Source organism: Apodemus sylvaticus, chromosome 18 (genome assembly GCF_947179515.1).
Source record: "Apodemus sylvaticus chromosome 18, mApoSyl1.1, whole genome shotgun sequence".
Classification (NCBI taxonomy): domain Eukaryota; kingdom Metazoa; phylum Chordata; class Mammalia; order Rodentia; family Muridae; genus Apodemus; species Apodemus sylvaticus.
In genome coordinates, this window is record NC_067489.1 from 23,314,544 (window position 1) to 23,329,068 (window position 14,525).

General features: G+C 41.9%; 1 protein-coding gene across 1 annotated transcript in view; it reads left to right on the forward strand.

Moving 5' to 3' along the window:
* The window catches only part of Kcnu1 (potassium calcium-activated channel subfamily U member 1), an 82,363-nt gene that overhangs the window by 28,094 nt on the left and 39,744 nt on the right, over positions 1-14,525 (forward strand). Inside the window, 7 exon segments of the mRNA XM_052162483.1 lie at positions 533-703; positions 3,395-3,486; positions 5,193-5,303; positions 9,309-9,414; positions 11,636-11,718; positions 13,412-13,481; positions 13,850-14,002. Of these exon segments, the coding sequence (XP_052018443.1) occupies positions 533-703; positions 3,395-3,486; positions 5,193-5,303; positions 9,309-9,414; positions 11,636-11,718; positions 13,412-13,481; positions 13,850-14,002 (786 nt within the window).

A 14,525-nucleotide genomic window follows, 5' to 3' on the forward strand; every position in this document is an offset into this window, starting at 1 on the left:
GGAAGTTATGGAGAGTGCGGCAGCCAGGCAAACTGCACTCTGTAAGGAGGCTACAGGAGCTTGTGCTTAGCTCGCCCGCTCCTTTTATTCTGTGTGGGATTCTAACCCTTGAGATGGTACCAGCCCCCTCCTTCCAATCCATTTGGAAAGTTTATTGTTCTTTGCCGCTAAGGCCACTGTGCTCACTGAAACCTGACTCAGCTCCCTTATTGACTTTCCCCACCTTCTTACAAATGCAAATGAAGGGTGGTTGCTGGCCCCAGGATTGTAGTTCTGGGCCTTTAGAGCAACAGGAAGCACCCGCTCTGCAGGGTGCTCCAAATCTGGATGCATGCCCCATGCCTCTAGCAATGCTAATCATCATGGTGGAAGTAAGGCTCTCTGGTTCCCACTCAAAATCCTAGGGCTCTCCCAGCTGCCACAGTCATTTGCTCGTGTCTTTGGATTGAACTGGGGGAAATTGATGCACTGTTTGGTTTCTTCCCTTGTCTTCTATTCACAGACCTTTCCTTTGCCATCTCTCTTTGGACAGGTGGAAAATTCTGGTGACCCCTGGCTCAATGGAAGAAACTCACAGACTATGTCATACTTCGAGTCCATTTATCTGGTGACTGCAACAATGTCAACTGTTGGCTTTGGGGATGTGGTGGCCAAGACATCCCTAGGACGGATTTTCATCGTTTTCTTCACCCTTGGGAGTTTGGTGAGGGATATTTTTTATTATCTTTTATTTATTTATTTATTTATTTATTTATTTATTTATTTATTTATTTATTTTTGGATTTGTTTATTTTTTCAAAAGAAAGACAGGGTTTCTTTCTATAGCTCTGGCTGTCCTGGAACTCACTCTGTAGACTAGGCTGGCCTCAAACTCAGAAATCTGCCTGCCTCTGCCTCCCAGAGTGCTGGGATTACAGGCATGCGCCAACACCACCCGGCTATTATCTTTTAAATATTAAAAAAGAAAAAAAATTAAGCATGCAGTTAAAATGGAGAGAAAACAAAAGATTCGATAGTGAATGTTGCTTTATACAGTGCATGTGAAAGTGAACAGATGCACAGACGACATAGTTTCCAAATAATATACTCCTGGAACCAGGAGAGCAGTTGCTTAGTTTCTAGGGATGAAAGGAGGTAGATTCTACATTGAGTCAAGCAAGCCCATCTTCCTCCATATTTGCTGGTCAGACCAAAACCTTCTTCTGAAGAGGAGGAACATTTGAGATGTGCTTCTGAGCCATCACACATCTCAGATGGTTCCCAGCAATTAGTTCCAGGCAATCTACAGATTAGTTAGCTCTTATTCTTGGTTCAAGAGAGCATGCATTTTGACCTCTAAAAAACCAAAACAGTGTTTTCCCACGACTTTCAGACAGTTCAGTCATCACCTTAGTCCCCTCAGTATCATATGAGAGGGCTTTTTGTTTGTTTGTCTTTTTTTTCCAGATAGGGTTCTCTATGCTACCCTAGCCATTTTGGAATTCATAGATATGCCTGCTTCCCAATTGCTGGGATTAAAGATGTGCACCACCATGCCCTGCTACCAAGTTTTTGTTTTGTTTTCTGTTTGTTTTGTTTTGTTTTGTTTTTTAAATTACAGTCTAAATAATGTGAAGTCATAATAAGAAAGAAGCTAGAGATTACTGAGTGTAAATGTCGCTTTTATTATTTTCTCAGATGAAGGAATGAGATGATAGCTGTACTCAAGCTGTGCGAACACAGCACAGAGCATTTCTTCCTCCATTCTGACTATCCCTAGGCCTTGGGCTGGAAGCATCTAGCTCCACACAATTGAATTTTCCAAGATGATTGATTCAGTTTGGTTTCTCTCAGCTTCTCACTGAATTGTTTGGTTTGGCCTTGTAGCTTGGCCTTACTAACTCTGACAATCCTTTCTGATCTTCTGGCTCCGTCTTATTCTCTGGTTCATTCTGTCTTCACCTGTGTCTAGCTTGTTCTCTCTGTAACCTGTCTCAGTAGAACTGTCCCAGTAAAACTGCCATGGGCACACCACACACCACACACCACACACCACACACCTCTCCCTGTGTTGCTCTAAAGTAGCCTCTCCTTCCTGTGCTGTTCTCAGGAGAGCTGGGCATATACTATCTCTGACTCATTCTGTCAAATCTTTCTTTGATTCATTACTTTGTCTGTCCTTCAGTTAGATGTCACTTTCAAACATGCCTGCTTCCTCCTCCTCCTCCTCCTCCTCCTCCTTCTTCCTCCCCCTCCTCTTCCTCTTCTTCCTCTTCCTTTCTCCTCTTCCTCCTCTTCCTCCTCTTCCTCTTCTTCTTCCTCTTCTTCTCCTTCTCCTTCCTCTTCTCCTTCTTCTCCTTCTTCTCCTTCTTCCTCTTCTCCTTCTCCTCCTTCTCCTCCTTCTCCTTCTCCTCCTTCTCCTCCTCCTCCTTCTCCTTCTCCTTCTTCCTCCTCTTCTTCTCCTTCTCCTTCCTCTTCTCCTTCTTCTTCTTCTCCTTCTTCTCCTTCTTCCTCTTCTCCTTCTCCTCCTTCTCCTCCTTCTCCTCCTTCTCCTTCTCCTCCTTCTCCTCCTCCTCCTCCTTCTCCTTCTCCTCCTTCTCCTCCTTCTCCTTCTCCTCCTTCTTCTCCTTCTCCTTCTTCTCAATCCGTATTGGGGGGGAGGAAGAAAAAAGAAAGAAAGAAAGAAAGAAAGAAAGAAAGAAAGAAAGAAAGAAAGAAAGAAAGAAAGAAAGAAAGAAAGAAAATGCACTCTTCACTGTTCTAGTCTTCTGCTAGATCAGTAGTTCTCAACCTGTGAGACAAAACAAAACCCCTCTGCCAAACCTCTGCCTCCAACATATTTATATTATGGTTCGTAACAGTAGCAAAATTATAGTTAGGAAGCAGTAACAAGGGGTTGGAAAGATGGTTCAGCGTTTAAGGGCACCAACTGCTCTTCCAGAGGTTCTGAGTTCAAATCCCAGCAACCCCATGGTGGCTTACAACCATCTGTAATGGGATCTGATGCCCTCTTCTGGTGTGTCTGAAGAAAGCAATAGTGTACTCATATACATAAAATGAATAAATAAATCTTTTTTAAAAAGTAGTAACAAAAATAAATTTATGTTGGGGTCACCATGTATTAAAGGATCATAGCATTAGGATGATTGAAGACCACAGTGCTAGATGAAAGACATGCATGTGCATTTGCCTTTTTCTTTGTAGTCCTTTTTAAAAAAAGATTTATTTATTTTATGTGAAGAGGGCATCAGATCCCATTACAAATGGTTGTGAGCTACCATGTGGTTGCTGGGAATTGAACTTATGATCTCTGGAAGAGCAGCCAGTGCTCTTAACCTTCTTTTGTAGTCTTGTGATTTTGGGGCTATCTTTCAAAACAATGAGCCCTGAGGAATTTTTTGACTTATTATTTTAGATACTATTTGCAAACTACATTCCAGAAATGGTGGAACTCTTTTCTACCAGGAAGAAATACACCAAGCCTTACGAAGCAGTCAAAGGAAAGAAGTGAGTGACTTTTCTAATATAATTTCTACTGTTTCACGCTCTTTTGACCACAGACCTCATTCTACACTCACGCTGCCTGCCATAGTTACCCAAGGTGCTTCATTCACTCAAGAGAATAGGGTTAGAAAGAGTGCCACACAAACAGGGTGTTCACTAAGTGACACAAGTTATCAGGTAGATCTGTTCATATGAGTATTTAATCAACTTATATCAACCTAAGTAAGATAGAGAGATAGATAGATAGATAGATAGATAGATAGATAGATAGACAGATAGATGATAGATAGAATAATGACATGTATGAATGGCAGAATTTTGCAAGCACAGGAGATATTAAGTCTTTTATGAGTGATAAATAACTATGACAATTTTAACAATAATAGCAGCTTTCCTAGAAATCTTTGTACAATGCAAAGATGGTAAGGTTTGGAGGTGTGTACTTTTCGAGATGAGGCAAAAAACTACAGAACTGGATGTTTGCTTTGTACTTTGGAGTCCTTTGTACATGCATTGTGAAAATCTAACAGATGTATAGACATAACTTCTTCAAAACAAGTTTAAGCTAATTGCCCCCTCTAAGTCTGACAGGAAGATACAATCAGATTTCTCAGGTTCTGGGGGTCCAGCCAGCCTCAGAAGGGGGAAACAAAATACTCAAGGGAGGAGATACAGAGACAAAGTGTTGAGCAGAGACTGAAAGAAAGGCCATCTAGAGACTGCCCCACATACTCCCTCCCTCTCCCTCCCCCCCCCCCTGCCGGGGATCTGTCTCATATACAGACACCAAACCCAGACACTGTTGTGGATGCCACCAAATGTAGGCCAACAGGAGCCAAATATAGCTGTCTCACCAGAGTCTGACAAATACAGAGGCAGATGCTCGCAGTCAACCATTGGACTGAGCACAGGGTCCCCAATGGAGGAGTTAGAGAAAGGACTGAAGGAGCTGAAGGGGTTTGCAAGCCCATAGGAAAAACAACAATATCAACCAACCAGAACCCCCAGAGCTTCCAGGGACTAAATCACCAACCAAAGAATACACATGGAGGGACCCATGGTTCTAGCCGCATATGTAGAAGAGGATGGCCTTGTTGGGCATCAATGGGAGGTGAGGCCCTTGGTCCTGTGAAGGCTTGATGCCCCAGTGTAGGGGAATGCCAGGACAGAGAAGGGAGAGTGATGGATGGGTCAGGGAGCGCCCTCATAGAAGCAGGGGGAGGGGTCATGGAATGGGGGTTTCCGGAGGGGAAACTGGGAGAGGGGGTAACATTTGAAATGTAAATAAATAAAATATCCAAGAAAGAAAGAAAGAAAGAAAGAGAGAGAGAGAGAGAGAGAGAGAGAGAGAGAGAAAGAAAGAAAGAAAGAAAGAAAGAAAACAATTTAAAAACAATTTGTACAAATACTGAACTCGTATAGACTCTTTTCCTGTCATTATCCCGGAAACAACACACTGTTACAACTATTCACACATTTACATTGCATTAGATTATGTTGCAAGTAATCTAGAGATGTCTTCAAGTAGGCCAGGAGGATGTATGTAGATTTTATGCAAGCCTATGTCATTTTAATTGAGGACACTGAACATCTATATACAGATTTTGTTATTTGGGGGGGGGGGGTTCTTGGAGTCCACTCCCTCAGATGCCAAGGAAGAGCTGTCTTTGTGTTCCTCGGGTGATCACTTTCCCGTTCTTGCTGCCTAGGTTCATTGTGGTCTGCGGGAACATCACAATTGACAGTGTGACTGCTTTCCTGAGGAATTTTCTCCACCGGAAGGCAGGAGAAATCAACATTGAGATTGTGTTCCTCGGAGAGTAAGTGCGTCAGCATTGCTCAGTATGTTCTAAATTAGTAGTTGAAATAAGTATGTTTTTAGTGGATGGGGATTATGCTTGATAGATATAGGTATAGATATAGGTATAGGTATAGATTTAGATATAATGTTAGAAAACAATAGTAAACATAACAGAATTACTTCTCAGCCTTTCCAGTAAGATCAAGTATAGAAAAAGAAAAGTAGCCCCATGTCCAGCCCTAACCAGTGTGAATATTTTAGGCTCTATCTTTGCAGATGTTTTTCTGCATAGATACTTACATTATTTAAGTGATTCTGTTATTTGACACTTAGGCTCTATGGAAGCTAGCCTGTAGGAGGAAGTTTCCGTTCAACATCAGCTTGACTTCTCTGCGTCTTCTGACTCAGGCATGTGGTGTCTTCAGCAATAGGGTCTTACCTTCAGGTTCCGGAGGGTAACCATGGACAATGGCCTTCGCCTGTGTTGTTTTGGAAGTCTGTTGGACCTTTTTGATCACTGACTCGATGAGAGGTAGTCCACACCGACATGTCAGTGTTTATTACTGTAGCTCTGCAGTATCACGTGAAATCAGGAACTTCTGATGTTATTATTTTTGTTCACAGCTACCTTGGCTATCCAGAGTTTTTCGTGTTTCCATAAGAAATCTAAGATTCCCCCCTCCCCCCGTGAATGAAGCTGGAATTCTGAACTATAGATTATATTGAATCTATAAATTGCTGTTGGTGGGATAGCTATTCTATTTGTTTGTTTGTTTGTTTGTTTGTTTGGTTGGTTGGTTGGTTTATTGACATGGGGCATCTCTGTGTAGTTCTGGCTGTCCGGGGGCTCACTATGTACTCCAGGCTTGCCTTGAACTCACAGAGATACACCTGCCTTTGCATCCCAAATGCTAGGATTAAAGTTGTGTGCTACTGTGTCAGCTTTGGGAAGTAGGGGATTTTCCCAACCTTGTTTATTGGTTTGGTTGGGTTTGATTGATTATTTTGTTGCTTTGTTGGTTTGGTTTGGTTTTAAAGATATTGTGAAATGGGGATTACTTCTCTGATTTATTTTTTAGTGTATCCACCATTGATGCTACTGGGGGCTTGTGTGTGTGTGTGTGTGTGTGTGTGTGTGAATTCTATGTCCTGACACATTGCTAAAAGACTCTGTCAGTTCTGGGGTCTTTTTTCAGGATCTTTTACATGTGTTATATCGACTGCACACAGGATTCTTTGACTTCCCATTTGTATTCTTTTCACTTCCTATCCTCTCTCACTGCTCTTGGGAGACTTTAGATAGGAAAGAGTGGGCATCCATGGCTGCTTTAGTGGTAAAGCTCTGGACACGTTTCTAATTAGCATGATGCTGACTGCCCTAGTTAGGGTTTTACAGCTGTGAACAGACCCCATGACCAAGGCAACTCTTATAAGTACATTTAATTGGGGCTGACTTACAGGTTCAGAGTTCAGTCCATTGTCATCAAGTCAGAAGCATGGCAGCCTTGTTGACCAGGTTTACAATACCAGACATGAATTCCCCCTGTGCAGTAAACCTCAGATCCAACCAGAAAGTTGTCACCTTTGTAACAGTCATGTGACTGCTATACCAGGGGTCACATCATGCCTGGGTAAGATCACTATCATGACCATTAGGGTTCATAGCTAGATAAGATGATGACTTCTCTCCCCCGGTGGCCATGCAAGCTAGACAGCAGGAGGAAGCTTCTAAGTCAGATCTAGCTTTCTTTCTCTATTTCTGGCAGCCAAAGTGTGTGGTGTCTTCAGCATTAACTGTGAATGTGTGTGCTTACATATGTGAACACCTATGTTTAGGTGCACATGCATGTATGTACATGTAGGTGTGGAGGCCAGAGGTCAATCTCGAATGTCATTCCTCGGAAGCCATAGCCTTGTTTTTATGAGGGAAGGTCTCTAATTGGTCTGGAGCTTTTTAAACAGGCAAGGCTGACTGGCTAGTGAACCCTGACATTTGCCCGTCTCCATTTCCCCAACGCTTGGGTTATAAGCATGCGCCACCAGGCCGAGATTTTTTTCTTTTATGTAGGTGCCTGAGATCAATCACGCATAATATATATATTTGTTTCTATTCAGAAAAATAATTTCCTTTTCCATTATTTAAAAATAGTTTAAATGTAATTTCTTGTAAGAATTACACATTTTCAGCTTTGTCATTTAGATCACTGAATCTCTGGAAATTTTCCGTATAGGCATAAAATTTCATCTTTTCTTAAATATACTGCTTTGACCACTTATCAAGTGAAACCTTCAGCTCATTGGTTAGACGTGCTGCCGCTCTGAGCAGCTTCGTTCTGTGGTTTCTAATTTGTCAATTTGTCATTATTTTGTGCTCTGCTGCTATGAAAAATGCCATCTCTGAAAGCAACATGGAGAGAAGGGGCTTAGTTTAGTTTATAGTTAAGGTTCATCCTCCCTAGAAGCCACAGCAGGAACTAAGGTGAGGAGAACCTGAGACAAAAAGCCAGGAAGTAATACTGCTCCTTAGCTTGCTCCCTCTGGCCTGCCTGGAAGGAAAATTACATTTAAATATATTTCAATAAGAACAGCTGAACCCCAGTCTTGAAAGGACAGCAAATGCGGTTAACTGCTGAATCATCTCTTCAGTTCTGTTCTTAGATAATAAATTCGAACCTTGGAGACTATCTCTGAGTTTATCATAGCAATATTTGTAATATTAGTATACAAAGCTGTAAATTTCACTAAAGTACATCTGTTGTGGTATATATGTTTAATGTTTTTAACATAATTTATTTCTAAGATTAATTATGAATGACTAATGTAATATTATCAGGACAGTAGTGCTTTTAGCAGTTTGGGGTTTTTTTAAATTTTAAATTGACGAACATATATATTTAAGAGTATGGGATGCTTTATGAATCTGCATGTCATCTTTGAGCATGAATCCTGCCAACCTCCTCTGTAGCATTCCAGTCTTAGCATATGTCCTGCTGCAGTGAGTAATGAAGAATATTATCATTGGTTTTTAACTTTTAAATTAATTGTAGATCATAATATGTTCTATAACTATATTTTTGCAATATGAGATGTTTTTGTGGGTTGGGAAATGTACTATTTTACTTTTTTTTTTTTTTTTTTTGCCATCCTCAAAGAAATTAAGTTTTCTTCTTTCTTCTTTTATTTTTTTTTTTTATTGGTTTTGTTGAGACAGGGGTTCTCTATGTAGCCCTGACTGTCCTGGAACTCACTCTGTAGACCAGGCTGACCTTGAACTCAGAAATCTGCCTGCCTCTGCCTCCCAAGGGCTGGGATTAAAGGCTAAAGGTGTGCACCAGCACTGCCCGGCTGAAATTAGGTTTTCTAAACTAAAATGTTTAAAATACTTGCCAGTTATCATTTACGAGAGTGTTGACTTTTCTCATGCCGGTGACAGGTTTGATTCCCACATTCTGCCTGTGTTTCCCTCATATGTTTAGAAGCCATTTTATTACATCACAGTTTGTAAGCACTATATCCTTTTCTATTTAAGGTTTTATTTTAAAGTCTGTGACTGTGTATGGATATGTGCCCTTGAGTGTAGGTGCCTGGGGAGGCCAGAGGAGGGCGTTGGCTCCCTTGGAGCTGGGATTCGCAGATTGTTGGGAGCCACCTTATGTAGGTCATAGGAACCAAAATCAGGTCTTCCCGGAGAGCAAGTTGGTGCTCCTATCTACCGTGCCATCTTTCCGGCCCCAGAATGTTGTATCTGGGTGATTGAATTGGTTTCGTTGTCTAGTGATTCATTTTTGCATGGCATTGATTTGTGGGTTTTGGTTTTGAGTCACTGTGATTGCTCAGGCCTGACCTCCACATTCATCCGTGGATTGGGTTAGCTGTGCATGCATCTTCTGGCCATATGGACTCATATGGAAGACAGATGTCTTCTGATGGAACTGGGGATTTAAAGTGTATGGAGTCGGCTAACAGCCCCCAAGCCAGGCCTACCTCTGGGTTTCCGCCTTTGCCACTGAACTGTTTTGTCTAGGGCTCCCCCGACCGTGGAACTGGAGACCTTACTGAAGTGCCACACTTCCTGCACCACCTTTGTCTGCGGCACAGCGCTGAGGTTTGAAGATCTGAAGCGAGTTGCAGTAAGATCTAACTCTCTCTCTCTCTCTGTCCCTTCCCTATGTCTGGAGTGAAAACAATGGGCCCTGTTGCTGTGCCAGAAGCTATCAGTCCAGGTTCTTTGACTGTAGGCGAGCACACCTTCTATGATTTTAGACACAGAGAGTATAATAACTGAGTTCCAAATCCTTCCTGACTCATAGCAAGTCAACCTCAGTGTTGATCTATTCCACCAAATCCTCTATGGGATTTTATTCCTTAAGAGGTCTGGAGAAGGTTATAGAGAACAAAAGTGTGTGTTCTTTTACCTCTTTTCTTTTTAAAACTATTTTTTAAAAAATACTTATTTTCACAGTATATGATGCAACTCTCCCTTTGTTTTTTATTTATTCTTGAAGGATTTTATATATGTATAGCACATGTTTTAATTATATTCAGTCTACTCCCCATCCAGCTCTTTCTGGATTCCTCCATGACTCCCTCAACTTGTGTTCTCTCTCTCATCTATCTATCTACTATCTGTCTCTATCTATCTATCTATCTATCTATCCATAATCCAACTAGTGCTGCCCATATACACATGGGTATGGGATCCTTGACTGGACCAGAGTCAACTTACCAGGAGCCACACCCCTAAGAAAAACTGACCCCCTCCCCTAGCAGCCATTAACTGTCCCTAGCTCCTCAGCTGCTGGCTTGTGTGTCCCTCCATGGCTCCATCTTGTCTAGGTCTTATGCATGTAAGAAAAGCTACCATGAGTTCATAGGTGCAACAGCCCTGTCACGTCCAGAAGATACTGTTTAGTCCCGGAACTCCTCAGCCTTTGGCTCTAAGAATCTTTCTGTTATGCACTTTGGCTATGTTCCCTGAGCCTTGGAGGGAAAGGGCGTGCTACACAGTAGCTACTGTGTGGCTACTGTCTACTACATAAACTTCTCTGATGAGAAGCTACACTTAACTATGGGTGTAGAAACGATGCATTCAGAAGGTGGTTTGATAGTATGACCACTTAGCAAGAGAAGTAGATCCTTCCCTAGTCATGAGCTTCCCAGTCATGGGTTTGGGTTACGGTACCAGGCATGAGTTCCTTTCTATTCCCAGGCCTTAAATCTAATCACAGTTGATTACTGTGCATCCATCTCGCCGGTACATCCATGAGCATGGTTTGCCAGGCCAGTTAATACTGTAGCTTGTGAGGCTCACAGCTGGGTAAGACTTTTCTGCTGATAACTTTTACCTCCAGCCGTGTGTGTAGCTAAATACGGTCCTAACCATGGGTCCATCGGCTCCCATCCACTTCCCTTCTTAAATATTAGTATGCCCTTGATAAGAGAAACATTAAGACAAATGGCAGAAGTCACAGCAAGGCCAAGGTTATAAAAAATCATCATGGGCCAAGTGCCTAGTAAAGTTTGATGTTAAATCAAAATTGGCTTCCTGGTATCTAAGTAACTAACCTGAATAATTCGATTTAAAGCATAGGTCTACATCAGTGGTTCTCAACTGGTGACTTGCATCCCCTTTGGGGCGTGTCTAATGACTTTTTTATGGGGGTCACCTAAGATCATAGGAAAACACAGATATTGACATTACTATTCGTGACAGTAGCAAAATTACAGTTATGCAATAGCAATGAAAATAGTTTTATGGATGGAGGTCACCACAATATGAGGAACTATAGTACAGGGTCACAGCACCAGGACAGCTGAGAACCACTGGTCTACAGAGCTAACGACTGAGCAGAAAATGACGAAACTCAGCATGATCTTTTTCTGTCTTATCATTGATACTATAGAAGTTATTTCAATACTTTTCTTTAAGATTCAGAGCCCAAATGCTGAGTGCCTCTTCACTATAGACAAGTACCTTCCCAGTTCTGCCAATGTTGTCCTTAAGGGGGGATAAGGGTACTGGCAGTTGCTGAGAAAGGCCCCATTGCTTATTGGCAGACACAGAGCAAAGGAGATATACGGTATAGGAAAGTACAACTTTACACTGTACTCACTGTAAGGCAACTTTAGATTCCTGTAAGAGTGCCTGTGCCCTGATCCACCAGCTACAGCCCTGAGAACAAGTGCAGGACCGTCGTCTTGACATGAAGATGTTTGGGTCACAGCCTTTCCTGCGGGTGCTCTTTTGCTTGGTGGTAGTTTGATGAAACCATAAAAAAGCGCCAAAAAGGGAACGATAGAGTATTTCCCCCTGTAATTCACCTGACAGCTGCTGTTTAATCTGAAGAATAGGTGGAGAACGCAGAGGCTTGCCTGATTCTGGCCAACCCTTTCTGCAGTGACTTACATGCCGAAGACAACTCAAACATTATGAGGTAAGAAACTGCCAATTTTTAAAAAAGATTTATTTATTTATTATATATAAGTACACTGTAGCTGTCTTCAGACATTCCAGAAGAGGGCTCAGATCTCATCACAGATGGTTGTGAGCCACCATGTGGTTGCTGGGATTTGAACTCAGGACCTTCGGAAGAGCATTCGGTGCTCTTAACCGCTGAACTATCTCTCCAGCCCTGCTATTGTTTTGCTTTGTTTGTTTTGTACACTCCAATGATGGTATTTCTCTTACCCACTAAGGACTAAATGAGGGGAGAGGATATCTCTAGCTCACTAGCTTCATCACATGACAGGTTTCTGCCTGTTTTCCCCCCACATGCACCCCAAAACAATGAAGGCAAAGGGACACGAAGACAGGCATTCCAATTGCACATGACATTCTCTATATTTTCCCGTTTTTTTTTTTTTTTTTTTTTTTTTTTTTTTTGGATTTGGCTTTTTTTGAGACAGGGTTTCTCTGTATAGCCCTGGCAGTCCTGGAACTCACTCTGTAGACCAGGCTAGCCTCCAACTCAGAAATATGCCTGCCTCTGCCTCCCAAAGTGCTGGGATTACAGGTGTGCCATCACTGCCCAGCCCCCTGATGCTTTCTATAGATAAGAGCTATATACATTTAAAAGTAAGCATGTCAACACCCTCTCCTTCCCCTTTTAAGGTGGTAAGGGCCAAACTCAGGGCATCAAGGGTTAACACTTTATCACCTGAGCTACACCCCTGCCTGTAACAGCAGGTCAGGCGTTTAGATAGTACCACTCTTCAGTTCAAAGGCAAAGATGGCGTTTGTGAACCCTATCTGTATTCTTTACTGGGTTTCTCTTTGGTAGCTTTAGGAAAAGATTATGCGTGGTTGAGTGTGATATGTCTGTGCACCTTGGCAAGTATCCTGGGGTGAACAGAATGAGTGTTCCCAACTTCATCTATTTCACATCTGTGAGCGGGAACTTTTCTTGTGGCAACAGAAACAAACTCCAAGTATGATTTTTGATGGCTCTGTTCCTAGAGCAAAACAAATATGTGCAGTTGAAGATGACTCGACACAGGGTAAGAGACAGCTGAGGAGTTGCACCTCACATGTACCATTCAGCAGGTCATATATTTTAGGCTCTGAGCCTACATACTGAGCATACTGAATTAGACATTAGCCACTTGGAACTATGGAGCCTGAGGCTAAGGTGTATGAAAAACTGTTTATTCCCCCTTGTCCTTGGCTCCAGTTCTCTAACGTGGGAACCTGACCTTTCCATAGATTTGGTTACTCGGTTACTGAAGCAGCTTGATCTTCTGTGTGTCATTATAAAATGCTTCTCAGGAGACAATACAGTGGGGTAGGGGGTGGCTCAGTAGTCAGGAGCACTCAGTGCTCCTTCTCAAGACTCAGGTTCTGTTCCTGAAATTCCAAGGACTCCGACACCTTCTCCTGGCCTTGTGGAACACAAGCATATGTTTGATCGGAACACTCATATACACAAAATAAAAATAAATTAAGAAACCTCTCTATTAAATAGATTGTAGACACAAGCTAACAGTTTTGTAATATGCTGAGTCCCTGCCACACGTATTGACAAATAAATTTAACTGTGAGTTGGATTATATTATGGCACCAATATGATGCATGGCTACTGAGCATATTGTGTGTGTGTGTGTGTGTTTGTGTGTATGTGTGTTTTTTAGGGTGCTCTCTATCAAGAACTACTACCCACAGACCAGAGTCATCATTCAGATACTTCAGTCTCAAAACAAGGTACTGTGGCAGTTCATACATTTGGTTGTGTCATCTTTTCATGGGTCTACAAATTAAAAAAAAAATCTCAGCAGGAGATGAAATCTGGAGTCTTTTTAAGATGGCAGATCACATGGGGATGCACAATAGAGACACACTTAGTGAGTTTAGCCATTAGACTTGATTTATACAACTCCAGCTTTTTCCAAAAGTAAAGCGCTAGAGGCAGGCTGACCACTTCCCAAGGCTGACTTGGTTCCTTCCAGTTGTGTCCATTGGCGTTGGTACAAAAGTGAAGAGTAAATGAAGGAAAGAAAGGCTCTACCCGGAAGAGGGTTCTTGTGTTGTCTGTATTCCCAATGCCTGACTTGGTTTCTACCATGAAACAGGTTTTCCTGTCAAAGATCCCCAACTGGGACTGGAGCGCTGGAGACAATATCATCTGCTTTGCAGAGCTAAAGCTTGGCTTTATCGCCCAAGGCTGCCTGGTGCCAGGACTGTGCACCTTCCTCACGACTCTGTTTATTGAACAAAACCAAAAGGTAACTTTATGAACTGATACTGAGTCTTGGAGTTACTCCACCCCCCCAATGGGATCCAAAGCAGAAAAAAACAATCGGAGAATGAAGGGAGACTAATTCTGCTTCCTACCTATATCCCAGGATGCTGTAATATAAAAATTTTCATAGGGGGCTGGAGAGACAGCTCAGTGGTTAAAAGCACTGACTGTCCTTACAAAGGTCATGAGTTCAAATCCCAGCAACCACATGGTGGCTCACAACCATCTGTAATGAGTTCTAATGCCCTCTTCTGGGGTGTCTGAAAACAACTACAGTGTACTTATATACAATAAATAAATCTTTAAGAAAATAATTAAATATTTTCATAAATTCAGAACTACATTGAGCTGAGAGTAGAAATGTAAATAGTTTTAGTCTTAACAGAGAAGTAATGTTTAAATATAAATGAATATAAAGTAATTAGTACAACAATGATTCTATTAATCAAGTAGAAATGATATAAATAATAACTAAAATTGAATTAATGTATAGGTTACTTTAGGAA